The sequence below is a fragment of the Diadema antillarum genome, unplaced genomic scaffold (assembly GCF_040938485.1).
Source record: "Diadema antillarum isolate AM-2024a unplaced genomic scaffold, OU_Dant_1.0 seq00001517_RagTag, whole genome shotgun sequence".
Taxonomy (NCBI): Eukaryota; Metazoa; Echinodermata; class Echinoidea; order Diadematoida; family Diadematidae; genus Diadema; species Diadema antillarum.
In genome coordinates, this window is record NW_027272249.1 from 957,858 (window position 1) to 978,995 (window position 21,138).

The window sequence follows — 21,138 nt, forward strand, 5'->3', positions numbered from 1 at the left end:
TTTTTTTTTTTTTTATACTCCCAGGTTTTTGTCTTTGTTCGCAGCACCAAGTTATTTAATGGTACCGAAACATCAAATATTCTTTATAGCATTCTTTTTCAAACACGGCGAGATCCGTATACAATCTGGTTAGTGCGATATCCATGTGGTTCATTAGTTTATTCCTTATATCGATTTTTGTACTGGTATAATTTTAGTTGGTCAAAACAAACATATCCGTTCTCCGTATAATTATATGCCTATGAATTTGGGAACCTACAGTTTTACAAGCGTTATAGCTTTTATGTAGGCCCCATCATATTTCTGATATTTACTTGTGACATCTTCATATGATATGACCATACACATTTGTGTCAAATATGTTTTTTTTTTATTCTTCTTCAGTCAGAAGACATGATTGTATATTTTGTATTATTGTTTTATTGTCAATCATTTTGTGATCTCATTATTGAGAAAGTGGAAATATGAAATAAATTTGAATTGAAAGTTTTCACCTACACCGACATGACTTTCTATGTTGGCTGTTGATGTTATAACATCCTTCCATTATCTATCAATCTACTTACCTTATATCTATCTATCTATCTATCTATCTATCTATCTATCTATCTTTCTATCTATCTACATATCTATCTATCTATCTATCTATATATCAAATATCTATCTATCCTATCTATTTATCTATATCTACCTATCTATCTATATCTCTATTATGTAGATAGATAGGTAATATCTATCTATCTAGTAATCAATCAATCAATCTATCTATCTATCTATCTATCTATCTATCTATCTATCTATCTATCTATCCATCTATCTATATATCTTATATCCATATAATTGTCTACCCTTAATCTATCTATTTATCTACCTATCTATTTACCTTATATCTATCTAACTATCTATCTATCTACCTATCTATATAATCTACCTACATATCTATATGTCTATCTATCTAAAGGGAGACACAGAATTTCAATATTTGGTCGTAGTTGCACGTCCTGCCCCGTTGGGTCCCGTCGGGAAGCCAACGTATCGTGCACGTGGATAAGACATCCTTTGGACAACAGCTCACGGATAGTGGCTCCAATATGGCTTGGGTGAGGATGTCACGCGCGGATAAATACGGATATAGAAACTCGAGCGTCTATGCTGGTGTGAATGACCAGCTGTAAAAGGCGACCGTTTTTTTTCTTTTCTGCTTCTTCTTCGTATCTCAGTCCTTTTGCTTCTTGTTTTCGTTTTTTTTGTTCTTCTTTTTTCTTTTTCTTGTTGTTGTTGATGTTCTTCTTCTTCTTCTTCTTCTTCTTCTTCTTCTTCTTCTTCTTCTTCTACAACTACTACTACTACTACTTCTTCTTCTTCTTCTTCTTCTTCTTCTTCTACTACTACTACTACTACTTCTTCTTCTTCTTCATCTTCTTCTTCTTCTTCTTCTTCTTCTTCTCCTTATCAAATCGGAATTAGGCATTTTGAAATTTAAAATAAGAGTATTGTTAATGCAAGATGAAGACTGGCACATTTGCGTATCACGTGTTGCAACGGAAGTATGCTATATTCACCCGTGAAAACCTTTTTCTGTAGTCACTGTTTCAACGATGTGGCATGTATGAATTTGCCACCCATTCTTTATGGTGCTGTATTATAAAGTAAGACTCTGGGTTCTAGGTTCAAATCCCGCTAGTTGCATTTCGTTCTTGCATAGCTGTTTTGCCTAAACTGCTCTCGCTAGTCCCGTGCCAATTTGTGTAATTGGATACCTGAAGTAATGATAATGACAGGGCCTTCTTTACAGAGAGTTGGGAACTCTGAAGGAGTTAGCAATAATGTGCGACCACAATCATACATGTTTATGGCACTGGTTTGCCCCGTGTGATGACCATTGTTGCCTTACAAGATGCGAGGAACGGACTTTGCGTACAGGCTCATCACGTTTATAACCCTGTCTTCTTCTATAGATCTATGCCTCAACATCGCTCACTCCGAATCCCTGTTCAGGCCTCCCACTATACTGTAACCGTTACCACTGCACCCCCCCCCCCCTCCCCCCCCCTCTCCTTATCTCTCTCTCTCCTCTCTCTCTCTCTCTCTCTCTCTCTCTCTCTCTCTCTCTCTGTCCATCTCTCATTTATCTCGCGCTGTTTCCGGTGGCTTCATGCTAATGGCTTTGATTTTTCACTCTCAAATGTTGCTGAATACCTGGAAAGCGTTCAGCTCTTCGCGATAAATGTGTATTGATTATTGCAACGCGAAGACATTACAAGCGGTCTGTCGAAAAGCTGTAGCTACCACTTTCTGCAGTATGCAGTTTCGATACAATGATATTCACTCGCGTCGTACCACGTGAGGCACGTTCTTAATAGGCACAGGAATATGTAGTCATGTAAAACGTTCTTTGTAGTCCACTCCTTACGAAGTTCGTTTAAACACTTTTTACTATAAGGTATATAATATTGTAGTGTGTTTGTTTGTTTGTTTGTTTGTTTGTTTGTTTGTTTGTTTGTTTGTTTGTTTGTTTGTTTGTTTGTTTGTTTGGTTTTTTGTTTTAAGCACCGCGGTCATTCGCCCCATCCATAATGGATGGATATTAATGATGCAGGTAGTGGTTCACATCGTCCAATCATCATGTTCAATGGAGCAGAAAGTTATTATCATCCATGTACAGTTATAACTATCCCTGTGATGATCAAGATGATGATAGGAATGAGTATCTACATAGAGCAATATGCATTTTGTCGTCGAAAGTTAATCACTGAGACCGAGCCAGATTTAGAAAAGTATTAACAACACAAAGGCGCAAAAAATCCATGCTAATAGAACTCTCTTAATTTTAAAAAAAAAGTGTGCGCAAGCTCGCGTGTGTATTTGTATTTGTATTTGTTATAAGCACTATACCTATAAGCATTTTTGGCTGCCATGCTCATTTTCAAATCGGCAAGCGAATGCCTGAGGCGGGCAAACGGCGCGTACAAACCATACCTATGCATACTACGCAGTATTATGCATCCAAAAGAGAGAGAAAAAAAAATCAGAGTGGGCTCTTCACGCATATAAGACGGGAAACGTGGCTCACACATTAATTCCTCGCAGTGCACCGTCTTCAGCAGTTCCCATGGCAACCACAGATAAGCTCCGTGGATTCAACCAGGGGCGCAAATCTCGAGTTACAGTACGTGCTGTTAGCAGTAATAGCATTGTCGAATAGCAAGATGTTACACGTTTTTGTGTTTGTTTGTTTGTTTGTTTGTTTGTTTGTTTGTTTGTTTGTTTGTTTGTTTGTTTGTTTGTTTTTGCTTTATTTCCTTTCCAGGCAACAGTCGGAAAAACAATCATGTGTCATTTTCAAGCATCTGTAGTCCTCGTGTTCCTCTCCAATATGGATAGGGCTGTGCATGCACGGCGTCCTGTCGTAACGAAATACGCAGGCAACGTATTACAACAGGTCTGGACTGGTGTATCATACTTTAAAATAGAACAAACTGCAACTATTTTTGTTTCTATCTGTTCCGCAAGCCTCGCCTCCGCTCTGTGTGAAGTGTGAAGACTATATAGTGTGTTAACAACAGACAAAAGCAATGGGTGTGTTTAAACATGTGCAAACAATACAGATCCAGTGTTAAGTTTTTCTTTTGTGAATTAGACTACACCTACACGCGGGGGGAAAAATTCAGAGACTCTAAATTGGAGAAGAAACAGCGTTATAAAAAATATATTCTGCAGCGAGTTCTAGCACAAGGACATTAATGAGGCAGTCACGCAAAAACGTATTTTGCATACAATGCACCTTCACATAGTGATAACATGCACGACTGGTATTGGATGCAACATGTCCAAAGACACGCCCCAAATCTAAGAAGCGCCGCAGTGCATCTCAAAGAGCTGTCATTTTCTCGAGCAGTAAAATGTGAAGGACAAAGCCCCCAGGCATTTCACCTTGAAAAACAAGACGAACGTGTACCTGTCAGATCCACTTAGCCATTTAGTCATTCCTTTTCAGACGAGTTAAACTTGATTGTGCTTCATTCGCCCACGCAGTAATAAATCGCTCCTGAAGAGTTATACCAAGTGTTTCAAGAATTGACCAAGTGGCGAATGACAAGCGTCACGACAGATAACGAGAAAAAGATAGCAATTTCATTGCCCTTTTTCTATTTTCTTATGTTTTTTGTTTCATCCTCAATGTCACTTCTTCACCCCGTCCTCTATCTGCCCATCTCTATCTTTCTATTATCTTTATTTCTTTCTATTTTTATCTCTATCTCTCTATATCTCTAACTTTATAACACCTCTCTCGCTATCTTTATCTCTATCTCTCTCCCTCTTTATCTCTCTCTCTCTCTCTCTATCTTCATCTCTCTCTCTCTCTCTCTCTCTCTATCTTCATCTCTCTCTCTCTCTCTCTCTCTCTCTCTCTCTCTTCTTACCTCTCAATATTGATTTATGATATTTGTCATATACTTATATCTGTCCTGTGATTTGGATTACAATCGCTTAAGATAAATTGTGATTTTCATATGATTATTTTTTCTGCCTACGTCAGATTACATTATTACGTTTTGAACATAATATTGTTTATAATTCATGTTTAAGAGTCCAGTTCAGGTAACAATTACATTTAATGCAGCATTCGTGTAAAGTGATTGTTATGAATATAGGTATAAGAAATAGAGAAGAAATGGACGTCAAAAATTATATGATAGAAACAAATAAATACTTGGGTAATGACTTCAATCAGCCACGCAAGCAGTTTAGGGGAGTATCCCAACAGCGACGAATGTGTTTGCAAATGTCATACCACGAATTGTACTACGATTATATTTTTATCGGAAATGATATAACTGAAATAACATGAAGATGGCCAATACGCGTAAGGAAAGAACACAAAATGAAGGCCATAAGACTGTTTTGAATCTCTCTGAAAGCATACTATCGCATTCGGTATGCTTATGGCTGTTTTCTTCGGATCAAATCTCGGTCAAGGTTTGATGTATTCTCGAAACAGATCCCATCAGATGAGAATCGCTGCAAGCGCTGGGGAAAATATGCCCATTTATCGAGAAATGGAGACAATATGTGCATAAAGGAGTCGATGCAGATTCAACTGAAAAGACACCGAGACATGCATAAGATTATAACTAATAATCATTATAACATTTTTTTTTAAAACATGGTATAGTTTTGGTTGAGATGATGCTTTGGGTTTCCACTTTTTTTGTGAGATAATGAGAAACTTCTTGAAGATGAGATATGAAAGACCATGATTCTAAGAGGGTTTTTCCTCTTAGAATAGTATACTCTGTACAATTTCATAAGTGGTTTCTTATCATCTCGTAAAAAGTTAAAAGCTCAATTCTCATCTCAACCAATACTGTACCATCACTTTGTAGGGAGCTAGAAAATAAAAGTTCATTTGACTGTAGTTACCCACAAAAGAACTGATCTGGTAAAGAACAAAAAAAAAGATGAAACCCCCAAAGAAGAGAAAAAATGTCAAAGAACATCCAATATATCCTATCAACTATAGATGAATTCAACCATTTAGAAAAATCATAATTTACAAATATTACAAGACAGGTTATAATCAGGATCTGAAAAAACCCCACAAATTATCATTAACCTGGTTCGGACGATTATCTGTGTTTAAACTTAATAAACATTTTTATAGTTTTAGGAAATTAGTATCGTTTAAAGCAGTTAGAGTCGAATAAAGAGAAAAATTGGGCACAAGTGAGGGAGAATATGTTTAGGTGTGTTAGACCGTGTGTGTTTGCGTACATGAGTATCATAGTATGTTTCTGTATAATAATAGAGTGGTATGTGTGTGTGTGTGTGTGTGTGTGTGTGTGTGTGTGTGTGTGTGTGTGTGTGTGTTTGTGTGTGTGTGCCTAAAAGGGGGTATTCTTGTCTGAATAGTTAAGAAGAGATGGGGAGGGAGGGAGAGATAGGGATGGAGAAGTGGAGTGATATAATCTATCTTGACATTGACGACAAAAACCACTGCTGTAATCTACCCCCAAGCTGTAGCACAGTGAATCCGTTCTCTGTACATCTATAGCTGATTGCGCAGACGCCGCCATAGGACAAGCTTGAGAGACAAGCTCCGCTTAGTATACCCAGCCTAATTAACACACTGCACATAATTACTACGGGAGGGATGCAAACGTCTCATTGGATTGTTTGTGCCGCTCGTTTTGCAGCAGTCTTAAGAACGACGTGGAGACTTCAAAAGCATGCGGGAAGCCTTACCCGATGAGATTTGAAGATTTGCATTATACAGAGAGTGACGTGTTCTCTGCTATGGTGATATGTTACAAAATGTTCGAGCAGAGCGTAAAGACGACAGTATGGATTGCTACGCCAAAAGCTGCATGCTGCGGCATACAATAACCATTAGCTAATACCGTTTATCAATCTTTGCTTATCAGTACTAGTCTGTACTCGAATACTAATACTATTTTATGTTGCTACTCCTCATACTATACTGCTAATACTACTACAACTACTACTTTTACTACTTCTACTACTTCTACTACTACTACTACTTCTAGTACTACTACTGATGCTACTTCTACTTCTGCTATTAGGCCTACTAATACTGCGACTAAATATTATACGGGGTTATGTATGTAATGAACTAAAGAAAACCACTCATCTAGTTATTGAAAGCACGATACATTTTCTCTGCCTCTCTCTCTCTCTCTCTCTCTCTCTGTCTCTCTCTCTCTCTGTCTCTCTCTCTCTCTCTCTCCTCTTTCTTCTGTTCGTCTATCTCTAGTATATTTCTTAACTTTTCGGTTTATTTCCATTATGTGCAAGTTTCCGAGATACTCAATGTAACAGCACTCTACCTCTACTCTACCTTTTTCTCACTCTCTCTCTCTTCTTCTTCTTCCTCTTCTTCTTCCTCTTCTTTTTTTTACTGTCTGTATTTATGCGTACAATATACATACGTCTAAGTATAGCCTTGTTATAAACATCTTGTCAAATCATCTATGTCAGTTTCTTTTTTTTTTCAGTAAAGAGTATGGAATGATTGAATCAATCTTCTTTAAATGTGATGAAAGGCATTATTACAGACTTACCTAGGTACAGGAACGTTGATATATTAGAACAAGCTTATCAAATTCAGTTTGTGTTTAAGAAAGTAGGGCTATTTCTTTCTCTTGTCAATGTCCATTGTCTTCTTAAAATATTTTGTTTCTGTTGTTGTTTTCAGATTCACAGGGAATGAATTGCTGACTCGGTCTTTATGTTCTTCACCACAAACCTCTTGAAGTTATCCGATCTATTATGTGGGGTCACTATTGTTGGACCAATACATCCAACATTGTGTTACCATGTTGTTTAATTGTCTTTTCATGATTATGCATTGGTAATATAGATATATATTGCCATGAAGTTTCTTCATCAGTTATTGCAATAAAAACTGAATTTATTACATCTTCGTTGTCATTATTTCTGTACGCCCCAATCTTCCCCCTTTCCTCCTTTCCTATCCCTCCCTACCGATATTTTCCTTCGTTCCCTCTTTTTATTCTTTCCCCGATCTCTCAACATCCTGTCTCGCTCTATTTTCCCCTTCGCTCATTATCTGCGCACACACGTAAGGCTCATTCGTTCCGGGACGACGTTAATTAATCACCTATCTCCTTCGCTCGTGTTTAGCATGTATTCATTAGGGGGACACACAGTTCAATCTCGGCACGTTTCCGTGCCCCAAGCTCATCTAAAAACCATCACCCAATAATAACAGCTGGGAGAAAAAAAGTTGACGTTCAAACGCCGGTCATCAAAACCCCTGACGCCATTAGAATCACAGAAATAGATTAAGGGAGGCGGAACAAACTCTGTGCGTGAAGACGACTTGCTAATGATATTACAAGTATCCTTACATTCGTGAAGTTGTCAGTGCAAATGCCGTAATAAGACATTACAGCTGTATGGGTGGTATTCTTTTTCCTTCTCCATTTTGTTATATCCTGTAGGTTTCTAAAATGGCATTTGACGGAGACAACATTGAACAAGAGAGGCGTCTACAAAACATCAAGAAAAATTCCAGTACAATGCATATAAGCACTGCGTCTTTCTCTCTCTCTCTCCCCCCCCCCACCCCTCTCTCTCTCTCTCCCTCCTTTTCCCAGTACGATAAAATCATCTCTCCCCCTCTCTCCCTCTCTTTCTTTGTCTCCATCTATTTCTCTCTCTGCCTCCTTCTTAGTCTTTTCTCTCTCTGTCTATATCTAATGATAATGCGGTATCTGGAGTTGTTCATAGTTCAATGAAACAGGAGGATAATCATTTTTTTTTCAACAATACTGAATATTACTGTGTGTACTTACATTATTATTCTAAGGGAACAATATATAATTATTAAACATTTACACCAAATCAGCTCCCCTATATCTAAAATACAAAGCAGACTTGCGGAGTTTTGATGGGATTTGCAGCGATGATATATTATACACATTTTATATACGTAACACTGATATAATCTTACGGTATTTTTATCTCGTATCTATGATATACACATTTATATTTCTATAAAGTTTCTTTAAAAAACCACGATGAGATACATATACTTTTAGACATAACAATAATAATAGCATATTATCATAATGATAATGCGACAATTCTCATACAGATAACATCAAAAGTGATGATGATAATGAGAATGATATGATAGTAAGAAATGCCAATTTCAAATCAGATGGAGGAAGAGTATGGCTATTCAAAGAAGTAAGTTGCAACAGGTTGGAAGGAGTAGAGAAAAACGCCATTTCTGAGAGCACCTTGACGCATAATTTCAGCCCAACAATGCCTCTCTCCAGCTGAATGCAGCAGGCTTCATTTCCGGAACCCTCAGTAGAAGGGGGGAGGGGGAGGGTAAAGGAAGGGTCAGAGTAATCTTTATACGAGAATGTCACGACCCGAACCACCATACGGTCATTGTACTTTAAACGGCTGATAATATTGTAATCCTCCTGTATAACATCATTGTGCTAACAATTTCGATTGCATTATGTTTAAATCAGTACAGCAGGAACGAACACGTACTCAAAACTACCTTCCAGTAATCTTCCTCTTCCCCCCCCCCCCCCCCAAAAAAAAAACCCGACACACTTCCATTCTCAGAATTTCATTTCATTTTGTAAACCTTGAAATGGATGAAAAATTCTTCTTTTCAATATTGCGCTGAATATCGTCTTGCGGTATTATAAGCAGCTACAGGCATTTTTGTATTACTTTTTCTTCTTCTTCTTTTACGGGGGAGTATTATGGAAATGCCGATGTGTCCGATGTAAATTGTATTAATTCAAGACCTGGCATCCATTCCAGGTTGCAAGATAATTGATCAAGAATCTCAATACCCGTCAGCGCATATTTGATATCAACCGAAATTGACGTACCCTACAAATGAAACTGATAATTAACCTTTGTAGGTTCCTTTGTTGCAGTTTCAAGGACTTGAGGCATTTTGAATGCGACAAAGGCTACCCTTGGTATTTTGACTGGCACCCGTTGTAATCAAAATCTGGTGCATCTATATCGTTCTTGCCATTCGTACATTCAACATTGCGTGTAATTAGCCTCTGGCTTCTTTCATTAATTAGTTATTTACTCTGCTCCCTCCCTGTTCATTTTCCTTTGATTTACTTAGTCGTATACCAATATAGTTTTGTATATTAGTCGGTGTGTGTAATATCAATATCTCCTCTTATTCCACTCAAGGACCTGGTCTGAAGCATCAAACGAGCTATGACGACTATTGATCAAATATTTCAGTAACTTAGTCTCTTTCATGTTCATTTGTCCCCACTATATTCGGGCAAATGTCTATGGGAAATGCGTGATGTAGCAAAATCAGTCCGTCCTTAACGGGTTGAAGCATCGCGCGCGCGCGCCCACACACACACACAAACACACATACACACACACACACACACGCGCACACACACACACACACACACACACACACACACACACACACAGCCACATGCATTATAAATCATGCGTGTTGGTCGTTGTTTTGAAAGCGATCTATTAAAAGAAAGTAGTGATATCAGCAAGTTGTTCCCGATCCCGATAATTTAAAATCAAGTTCCACGTGTCGATTCCACGTGTCGATTTTTTTTTTCCGGCATTAATGACGGACTTATTTTTCTGTGTTTGAACGGGATATTTTCGATATTTCCATGCCATGATAAGATTATCCATAAAATTATCATGATTTTTTTCATCTTTCTATTCTAGGTGGACAACTACGGTAAAAAAAAAAGAATAATCAAAATACAATAATCCACCATAATGACTTCCTTTTTATACTTCCCGAGATCAGGAATATATATGTTATTTTCATTATACGACCGAAATCAACTATAATCTGTGATTTAGCAGTCACTCAAACATAAAAAAGAGTCATTTACAATTCTGTTGTTAATGCAGTGTACATGATACGAAATCACGTGGACATGCACACTCCCGCACTTATACACAACCCACATACATCCGCCTGGACACACACACTCGCACACACTCACCATCTAATCATTCTCTCTCAGTCCTCCGACCATTTACTCTCTTCAAATTTGTTCTCGCACTGTGTTTCACGTATCTAGAGTAACGTCAAATTTAAATCGGCTTGAAAGAGTCCAGCCTGGTTTGAAGGTATACCAGGTTTCAATGTCATTCATCTGACATAATTATGTATTATCTCTTCTCTTCTTTCATTCTTTTTTTTTTCTTCTTTCTATTCTTGACTATCAAACCTAAAAGCGCCATGAGCACCTCTTTAATGGATTGTGTGTGTGTGTGTGTGTGTTACAGAAGTATATGATATCATGATTACTAATAATAATAACAATACAATACATATTTCATTAGGCTCTTATTACGGATGTTCCGAAGCGAGCTTATTTTTATCATTATAATAATTATCCTTAAATTCATTGAATATTATTATGACAACAATCTTTTTCAAGATAATTGTACAGAGCTTTGATTTGATTCTAAGAAACCTATAAGGAACAATTGCGACAAGTGAGAGATTTCATGACGACTGCTGTATATCGGTGATCAGGCAAGGTTTACTTGTATTCTTATAAGTAGCAATATGCTCTAAGGAATCGCTGATTTAAATCAAGTTCGTCTTGTATTCCAACATCGTATTTAAGAACCCGAAGATGCGCAGAATGACACTGTGTCGAGTATACAGTCTCTATTTCACCACGTTAAGGTTGCAGTGCGGCTTCTTACTTGTCTTTTAAATCTATATTTTATGTCTATTATGAAAATACGTATACTGTTATGTCAATCATCATTATATACCTTCAGTATTATAGTGTTTACTCTATTTATCTCTCTCTCTCTCTCTCTCTCTCTCTCTCTCCCAATCTCTCAATAGCATTGTATTTTTTCCTCAATCTCGGTATCTCAGTTCTGATCTCTTCTAATGTTTGTCTGTCTGTCTGCCTGCCTCTGTCTGTCTCCCTCCCTCTCTCTCTCTCTCTCTCTCTCTCTCTATCTCTCTGTATTTTTCTCTTTCTTCCTCTATTTCTCTCTGGTAGCTATTGGTTTGCATTAAATACCTGTCTCTTACGCTTTATGTCAGCTCTCTCTTTCTATATATTTCTCTCGTAGAAAAATGATATACCGGTATATTGTTTTTACCTCTCTTCCATCTCTCTCTCTCTTTCTCCTTCTCTCTCTCTCTCTCTCTTTTTCTCCCTCTACCTTTCTTCGATAGTAATCGGTTTGCATTGAATACCTGTCTTTTCTTCTCTATGCCAGCTCTCTCTTTCTATATATATCCCTCGCAGAAGAATAATACCTGTATATACCTCTCTTCTCTCTCTCTCTCTCTCTCTCCTTGAAATATTATCTCATACCATCGACATCTGGTAGAGAGATGTTGTGCACATTTCCGTCATTCTCCTATTTGCACAAGGCAGCGATCACTATGGAGATTCTTTTATACATTCGCGTGCTCGCCAGGAGCGATTGTATATGCAGTAACGTCGGGTCCATTCATGCAGCATTAATGCTGCAGACATGTCACTTAAAGGAACACTCAGCAAACATTCCCTGGTTGTTCGCTGGGAAGATTTTAGTGAAGACAACGACAAAAACATACAGCGTTGTCGAAGTTTCTGCTTTTTTATCATTCTTATCATAAAATATCTAGCGGGCTAAAACAACTAAAGAAGGAAAATTGTATTAGTAAGTCAAGGTCTTGACATTAACTTTGATACCTGAGTGCATTAAATTTAATGGTATATATTTTTTTAACTCGATGAGGATTTTGCCATATTGCGTACACCCTTCATTGATAGAAAATCGTATGAACACGAAGATATCAAAGACTGTCTGATTGTTTATCCAAGTCGTTCTTCATTTTGAATATCCATAATGCTGTCGCCGTAGAACAAAAAATAGTGATAATAAAAAATAAAGCACTAATAGATGAACATCGTAGTTGTGAAGTATCTCCTGCGGTGAAATCAAAGCCAACTTATCGCCTTAGTGATGTACAGTCACAGCACCACATACACAGCGAGACTTACCCGGCTAGTAAGGCCGTACCGCCAATCTCCTCCAGCAGTTGGTCCCATTCTAGGTGCCCGTCAGGTGGCTGTAGTTCATCCATGCTGGGTGAGTGCTCGAACACCGCACAATCCATCCTAAACCGCACCGACGGATCTTGAAATAGTTCCCCCGCCTCGTTGCTTCAGCCGCCTTGGGCCCGCTACTACCGGTACTCGAAAGCGTCTACTGCAGCAGCTGCTCGCAGATTGAAGCCGCGAATCTGATCTCTGTAAAGTATGATTTCCGGTTACGTTACTGGACCGTAAAACTTATTCACTCAGGACAGTGGCACGCAGAATGTCTAGTGGGCTCAAGAACACGTGAGGAAAAAAATTGGGGAGCCAGACAGGTAGCATAGAATTAAGGTTCGCCGTAGAGAAAGTCACAAGAAACTTTCACACCCGTGCACCGCATAAGAAGTATTGCGTGTTATATGACGCACTCTCTTCTACCGCAGATATGAACGTACTACTGTAGCACAGCGTGTAGAATTAATGAATACATTTGCGCACGCAGTGTGCTGTAAGTACGATACACAGAATACTGTATAGTCCACGTGAGAGGGCAATCGTGTGCACACTCGCTCTTTCAGATGGGCGAACAATCGGCTGATACCTATTTTGATAGCATTCATCTTTCTCCCCCCCCCCCTCTCAGCTCTCTCACTTACTCTATCTCTCCTTCCATCGTCCCATCCCTCCTCTCCCTCTATCTTTTTGCAACTGTCTTCACTATTTGACACTGTTATATAGTTTTGTATCTTGGTCGTACGTGGTCGCATTGCCAGTTGCGAAATAAACAGACGCCTGCCGATTGGAAATTTTAATCTAATAGTCACCTTTTATCTTGTAGCATTCGGAGCAAGAGTACTCAGTGTGTGTGTGTGTGTGTGTGTGTGTGATCATTTTACGGTTTGCTCGCTGCTCCGATCCTTATTAAAAGCCAACTACTTAAGTATTGTCTGTTTGTGTTTTTGTACTTTTTTTTACCTGGGTGGAGGTTTAATTTGAGAGGAACCACACAACGTGGCTTGAATGATTGTTTCAGTTTCAGTTTCACGCTGTAAAAGCATCGGTGTTAGATTTAACACCATGGGTGTTAAATCTAACACCGATCAAACTTCAATAGAGGACCACAGCAACAGGTGTTGAAAATGTATTGTGACGGTGTTAAAAAGTGTTCGCCTGGCACTTCATGGTGTTAATTTGACACTGTGGCTGGTGATATTTTTGACACTGCGCTAGAGTTAATTCAGTAATGACATCGCATGGTGTTAATTTGATATTGGTGGTGTTAATTTCAATGGTATAACACCCGTCTAGCTTCAATAGGGGACCACACCAACTGGTGTTACTGTGGTGTAAATGTGTTTAAACTGTTCTAAAGAAACTATTCAGAAAAAAAAATTAAATTTTGAAATGACACCCGGAGGGGTTAATCTGACACCATGAATGAGCACCGAAAATTTAACACCAGCTCGGTGTTTCATATTTAACACCGGACTTTTTGCAGTGCAGTTTCAGTATCAAAGTTTTATTTCTCCACTTGTACATAACAGAATACAAGTATAACAGTATCGAACATAATTATTGTTCACAGGTCATGAAAATATAAACAAAATTTCGCATTACTAATATATATTCATGAGAAATAATACATGAATATCATTACAGCTCTTTAAGTGTACAGGTGGAGGAGACCGTTATCAATAAGCAAAACGCTTGACATGGACAACGGCCTCTGAACATATGCCTTGTAACATTTTTTTTTTTTTAATTTAACTAAAGGAAGGTGACGGACGTGATAATCCAGGGTATACCGACGAATAATGGGTTTTATGTATATATTAAGAATGCATGCATCCATTTCTATATTGGAATAATTCATACACTACTGTTTCTTTGAACGAAGACTACAGAAAATATCAACTTGCAGGAAAGGACGGTCGAAACGATTCCTCATCAATTTTGTACAGAGGGAAAACAGCTGTGAAAAACATTTCAGGGCACATCTTCACCAACCCCCCCCCCCCCCCCCGCCTCCTCCATCTCTCATACCTCTTTAGTGATCTCTTGATTCCATTCGTATTCATCTTGTCGGTATTAAAAAAAAAAAATTTGCAGCATGATTCAGGGACCGACCTTGTTCGTTTACCTCAAGTATTCCACTATACCGTATAACTTGAACTTGATCCAATCCCAACAGAATTACCAACCGTTATACGGGGTATGTTAATGGAGGGTATTAACGCAATTTTTTGCTGATGTACCTATAAATTTTGTGTAACCATTTTGTCTTTGTATGGTTTGTAATCATTCAATTATTGTTGTAAATGTTGAAAATGATTTTGATTTGTTATAATAAAAAAAAAGAATCGATACCAGCTTGAGATTAAGTGTAGTTACACAGGTGTGTAGAAAAGCAGTTATCCATCATGTCCATCCAAAATTATCGCCTAATTTCAAATTTATCCTATTTGAGTAAATTGCTTGAGATAAGTTGCTATTGACAACATTTTTATCTGCAAGATAATGAATTGTTTGATTCATTTCAATCTGCTCACAAGCCTGGTCATAGTGTAGAAACACTGTTAGTCAACTTAACAGATAATGTGTTCAGAGAATTAGATAGTGTAAATTAACATCGCTCCTCTTATCATGCTTGATAATTATATGAGCTCAACTTTTGACACAGCCAATCATGCCACTCTGATTCAAAGGTTGAGATATTTGGGCATCAAAGAAACCGTCCTTGATTGGTTTATGTCATACCTTTGTGAACGATTATGTCAGAGTTGATTCCGTCACAAAGTTTGCTGTACCTCAGGGTTCTGTTAATGGCCCGCTGCTTTCTTCTCTGTATATGCAGCCTATATCAGTAAAGTATTTTGCAAGCATTGTAGTGGATATCATTGTTATGCAGACGACATACAACTTGATTTGTCTTTAAAGCATATCTCCTTTGTCTTCTTTGTCATCCACCATTAGAAAACTTGAAGCATGTTTAAAAGACCTGAAAATCTTGCTTACACATGCAATGGCCTTGAACTGAATGATGATAAATCAGAGTTTTTCTTATTGGGTTCAAAGCATAATAAGTAAAGTCGATTACCAATCATGTCATGTCAACAACGGTAGCACTTGTTACTCCGTCCAAAACAGATCGTAATTTAGGTGTTACATTTGATCAGAAAATGTCCTTTCGACGTCACGTAACTCAAATCCAGCGGAATGTTAGATATCAGCTGCGTAATAACCACAACTTTCATGAGGAAATATTTGTCTTAATCTGCAGCTGAGATACTTATTCATGCTTTGATTTCTTCTCGGTTGGATTTTTCGAATTTGTTGTTGTGTAATCTTCGAAAAAAAAAGATATCTCACAAAACTTTAACGGTTACAAATTTCTGCTGCCCGGTTGTTAACTTTTATTAATAAGTTTGATTCCATATCACTAGTTCTCCGTTCCTTACATTGGTTACCTGTAGAAAGACGGATTATTTTCAAGATTCTGTTATTAGTTCATCATTCAGTTCATTCTTTTTCCCCCGTATACCTAGGTGACTCTGTCAAAAAATACAGTCCGATGCGAGTGTGATGTCATTACCAGGCTGGGTCTGTAGTTTAGAGAAGAATTAATGTCACTTGACACTAAGCAATGGTCCTGCCATAGACTACCAGATATCAAAGTGTCTCTGTTAGAAATTTCACAAATCTACAGTAATCACAGTTCAGGTTAGGTTATTCTCTCCTATAATACATGTAGTATCACCTCTCAGTCCGTCACTGATTCTGGGTAAGCATCTGACTTTTGAACAGCAATATCACGTCTGCTGAAGACTGATCGAGTAATTTACCCGATTTTACAAACGCTCAAGCAGTTGCAGCAGCTGCTTGGGGTGTTTGTAAAATCGGGAAAATTAGTCGATCAGTCTTCCAATGGACGTCTGAATCATGCATTTATGCTATTTCATCTTGATTAAGCTGGACTTCTTCTTTTTTCAATTACAGCACCATTTGGAAGAATTTAGAACGCAACTGCTATGAGGAAATGGGCTTATGACCCTTACAAAAAGATCTGACCATAATGCCCAGGTTGTACCTCCATTGGCCCCCAGTACATCAATGTATCACCTTAACAGATCATTTTATGGCTTGTAAGATATGTAATAACGTTGCCCAAACTTACCTTTAATTTTTTTATACTATCCTCTCGGCCTTTAACACAATCTCGTTGTTCTTCTGCTATATTACTCAGTCTGCAGTTACACAGTGAAGTAGTCCTCCCACCGTTAAATATCTACGAACGTTTATCAGTAAAATGTGTGTAACAACAACAAGAACAACAAAGACAACTAGTATTTCATTTTGATAAAAAACAAAAGAGAAATTGAAGTTTTTACGCAACCAATTCCATCAGATAGTTAACGAGGGCGGCGAGAAGGAACAACCAGTGGATAAAAGGCACCTGCTCTGACTTTATTTTAAATATCGCTTGCGGGTGCAAAAGGGGTTTCGTACTATTATTATGCGTAATGAGGAGATAAAGAATCTCCTATAGGGGAGAGAATAGTCACTCAAAAATTTATGAAAGTGAAATCCTCATTTGCAAGGAAATCAATATTCGGGCTGTTATCCATTTATATAGCGGCCTCCATATACCCAGGGTCTCCCGACTTTCTCAGGGTTTTTTTTTTTTTCTTATTCTGTATACTTGTTTCCCTTTTTGAGGTACCTTTTTTGTCGAATTTAAACCGTCGGGGACAACATTAATTAGTCTCTTAAAGAAATCAGATATAGACAGAGAGAGCAGGAGGAGGAGGAGAAGAAGAAGAAGAAGAAGAAGAAGAAGAAGAAGAAGAAGAAGAAAGAGAGAGAGAGACTGAGAGAGAGGGATAAAAGAACGTGTGTGTGTGTGTTTGACAGAGAGAGAGAGAGAAATAGAGGGAGAGGGAGAGAGGAGAGGAGCAGTGAAAAAGAGAGGCAGAGAGAAGGAAAGACAAAAAAAAAACCGCTAAGTTAGTCTCACCACCAAACAAAAGTGGGAGTTTACAAAAGGAAGATTTTTTTTTTCTAACGTTTGATCTTTTAACTGTTTTCCTTGCAATCAAGTAGGCCAATATATAAATATATCTAGCATCTGGCAAATTCATAAGAAATTCATAAACCAATCTGAAAATAAAAATGGAACTAGAAAAAAAAAGAAAAAGAGGAGTTATTTCCGACTTTGTGTGGCCTTATGACGACTCATCACAATATTACTAATATGACTTATTGTAATACTTTTATGAACTTTTAACATTAAGCCGATTTGCTTGTAAATGAAGAAGAGAACTTAAGAAAAGTTTCCTACCTCCTGCCCATGGTAATTGGTATCATTTTTGGTCTATCGTCAAGTTCCGTTCAATTATACTGTCCAAGCTATTCATGCAGGAGCAGCACTTCACTAAATCAATTCATGTTCTCTCATCATAATAGTACCCATCGATGATTTACTGTAGGTTGTCCGGGAGGGGAGGGAGGTTACAAACAAAGTAAATATATTCTTTCATAATATTATTTTACAATGGTTGAACACTATTCCTTTCTTTTTCTCCTTTTTCTTGTTGACGGTAATATTTCTCCCTCTCTATCGCTCTCCCTGTTACTCTTTATTGATCTACAGTAAACGCCCCTCCCCCCCCCCTCCCCGCCCCCGTCTCGGTATATTCTCTCCCTATTTCTTCCTTATTCTCCCCCTCTTGCGCTTGTACAATCCCAAGTGACGTTGAAAATTTCATTTCCATTCCCCCGCAAAACCGCTTCAAAATACAAAGTATCCATTACACAATCATCATACTGTCATTTTGTAGAAAATACTTATAAAAGTATCATGAAGATAAGACGTTAAAAACTGAGAGTAACAATGCACATTTTTGAAAATAAATTACTAACAGAACAGGTTTACTAGAATAGAAAAAAAAATCGCCCACTGAAAAGCAAAGTTTGTAACACTTGGGTCACATGAGACGTAATAGTTATGAATTGAATATATTATATTATATTATATTATATTATATTATATTATATTATATTATATTAGACCATATTATAATTATATTATATTACATTATATTATATTATATCGTTGATATAGTCTAAATTAATATACTAAATCATATATAAATGCGACATTAATTGATAGAAAAAAGGAGACTAAAATCATTGTAAACAGTAAAGCAATTTCAAAATACAACCCCAAAAACAAAACATTATTTTTTTTTTCATTCATACTGTATACATATGAAAAGAACCTCAATTACAGTGTTACAAGCTACAGACACGTATTGAGCCGTGTGTACTCGGCAAAGACAACACATAGGCCCTACATACATACAAAACACACATACATTCAGCCATACATACATACATACACACACACATAAATACACGCGTATGATACATTCACACATAATACACAAATAACTGTGTCCTCATACATACCTTTGTAGAGGGTTACAGCTCGTTATTCCGAAGGTTCGTTATTCCGAAGGCTCTTTAGTCCGAAGATTCGTTATTCCGAAGGTTCGTTATTCCGAATTATTTCACTTTCGGATTAACGAATCTCCAGAATAACGAACCTTCGGAATAACGCCACAAATGATCGGATTAACGAACCCTTTTTCATTTTCGGATTAACGAACCTCTAGGTATAAGGAATTTGTGTGTTTCGGATTAACGAAACGAAATAGCGAACCTTCGGAATAAAGAACAGCACCCTTTGTAGAGCAGCAGCTGCAGCTGCAGCCTGATAGTCAAAGATTTTGCAGACAAGTAGAGTGCCGAGAGTCAGACGGCTCAGAGTTCAGATGTAAAGGGGCGCCCTCATCTGGTAACAGCAACTATTTCCCCGACAAAGCAGACCACTGATTAGAATAGAAACGTAGCTTACATAGTCGAAACGTTTGCTTCTTTTTTTTTTAGAACTAAAAGACAAACACGGGTGTTGTTTTTTTAAGCCATAGACAGAGACTGCTTTTAAGTATCAATCTAAAAAATGTAATACAGAAATATGTCAACAGAATGTATTTTATTTTAGACTGTTATGTCAGGCAAAGATTAAGGAGACTAATACTAGCATTTTTTCTGGTGCATGGTCCCGGTGGCGTTTTTTTTTTTTAAGACGGCACAGATTGGGGCATGGCGCGTGTTAAACCTATGGGAAAAACGTTGGGTTAGGGTTTTTGGTTATGGTTATGGTTAGGGTTAGGGTTAGGGTTGGGGTTAGGGTTAGGGTTAGGGTTAGGGTTAGGGTTAGGGTTTGATGGTTAGGGTTAGGATTAGGATTAGGATTAGGATTAGGTTTAGGGATAGGGTCCCCGATAGATTTTTAGTTTCCCCAATCTGTGCCGTCTAAAAAAAACACGCGTCCCGGTGTTTTAGTCAAATGCATACGCGGGCGCACGGCGCAAGTTTCCTATAGAGACCTATGCTATCGACTTCTCTTGGGCGCTTACGCTTTGGCCCACTTTCCCGAGTCCGAAGAAGTCCGATCCACTGTGTCAGTGGTCCGATCACAGTTCGGCTCATGATTCGGCTCAGGGCGATGACAGCTTTAGCAAATTTTTTTTTGTGATGTCATAATAAGAAGCACATGTGCACGCACCCTGGCATTACTACAGACTGCGTGATGCGCAGAGAAGACAACGAAGGCAACGTTACTTAGCAACACCCACGCGCTTTACTCGTTTGATGACAGCTCAATTTCGGCAATCTTCGTATCAATGCTAACGGTGATCGGCAGTAGCATCAACAGCGCCATCCACACTACCGGGGCTATGCCCCTTTAATGTGTTAATCAGAGATTAAAAAATGAAGAGTTTGTTCGCAAAAACCGATAAGTCAATATTTGCCAAATGGAGATATTTGTGATTAAATGTCAAGAAAAATGAAAAGAATGATAAGAACATTTTTACTTCTTTTGATCATAACTTCAAAAATTTACCTTTATAATACGTAAAGACCAATATATCATTTCAAAGGTATTATTTTGTACTTTATGACACAAAACCGTACTTCAAAATCTTTAAAAAATGGACTTATCGGTTTTTGCGAACAAACTTTTTAAATATAATATTGGAGTGGCATGGAGACGAGAGGACAAAAGCAAACATAGAATGAGAAATAAACGTTGCAATAATTTGGTCCCGTACATGTCTTGGATTAATTTTGTGTTCGTGGCTTTTGTCTCGTTGGATACCTTTAAGCATGATTATGTATCCCCATACTGTAAGTGATAAGCGTATAGCTGACTCACTGCGTCTTCATAAAAGCCACAATCATGTCTGAGACAAATACGATGTGTTACTCTGGATCCAGAGACATTGTGTAGAATGATAAGCAATAATTTATTTTAATATAAGTAAAGCATTGAATGGGATAATGTTGAAAAGGAGACACAATATTGTCTCCCAAATCTTTTGATGTTTGGGCATACACGTCATTTCGTATTATGCTACGCTTTAAGTTGATTGTTATATAAGTGGCCCTATTATGACAAGGAAAATTGATATTACGA

General features: G+C 37.8%; 1 protein-coding gene across 1 annotated transcript in view; it reads right to left on the reverse strand.

Annotated features, from left to right (window-relative positions):
- The window catches only part of LOC139710270 (uncharacterized), a 94,658-nt gene extending 81,912 nt beyond the window's left edge, over window positions 1-12,746 (reverse strand). Inside the window, exon 1 of the mRNA XM_071622201.1 lies at window positions 12,561-12,746. Coding sequence (XP_071478302.1) covers window positions 12,561-12,676 — 116 coding nt within the window. The 5' untranslated portion in view covers window positions 12,677-12,746. The remainder of the gene's footprint in view (window positions 1-12,560) is intronic.
- Window positions 12,747-21,138: the final 8,392 nt, after the last annotated feature.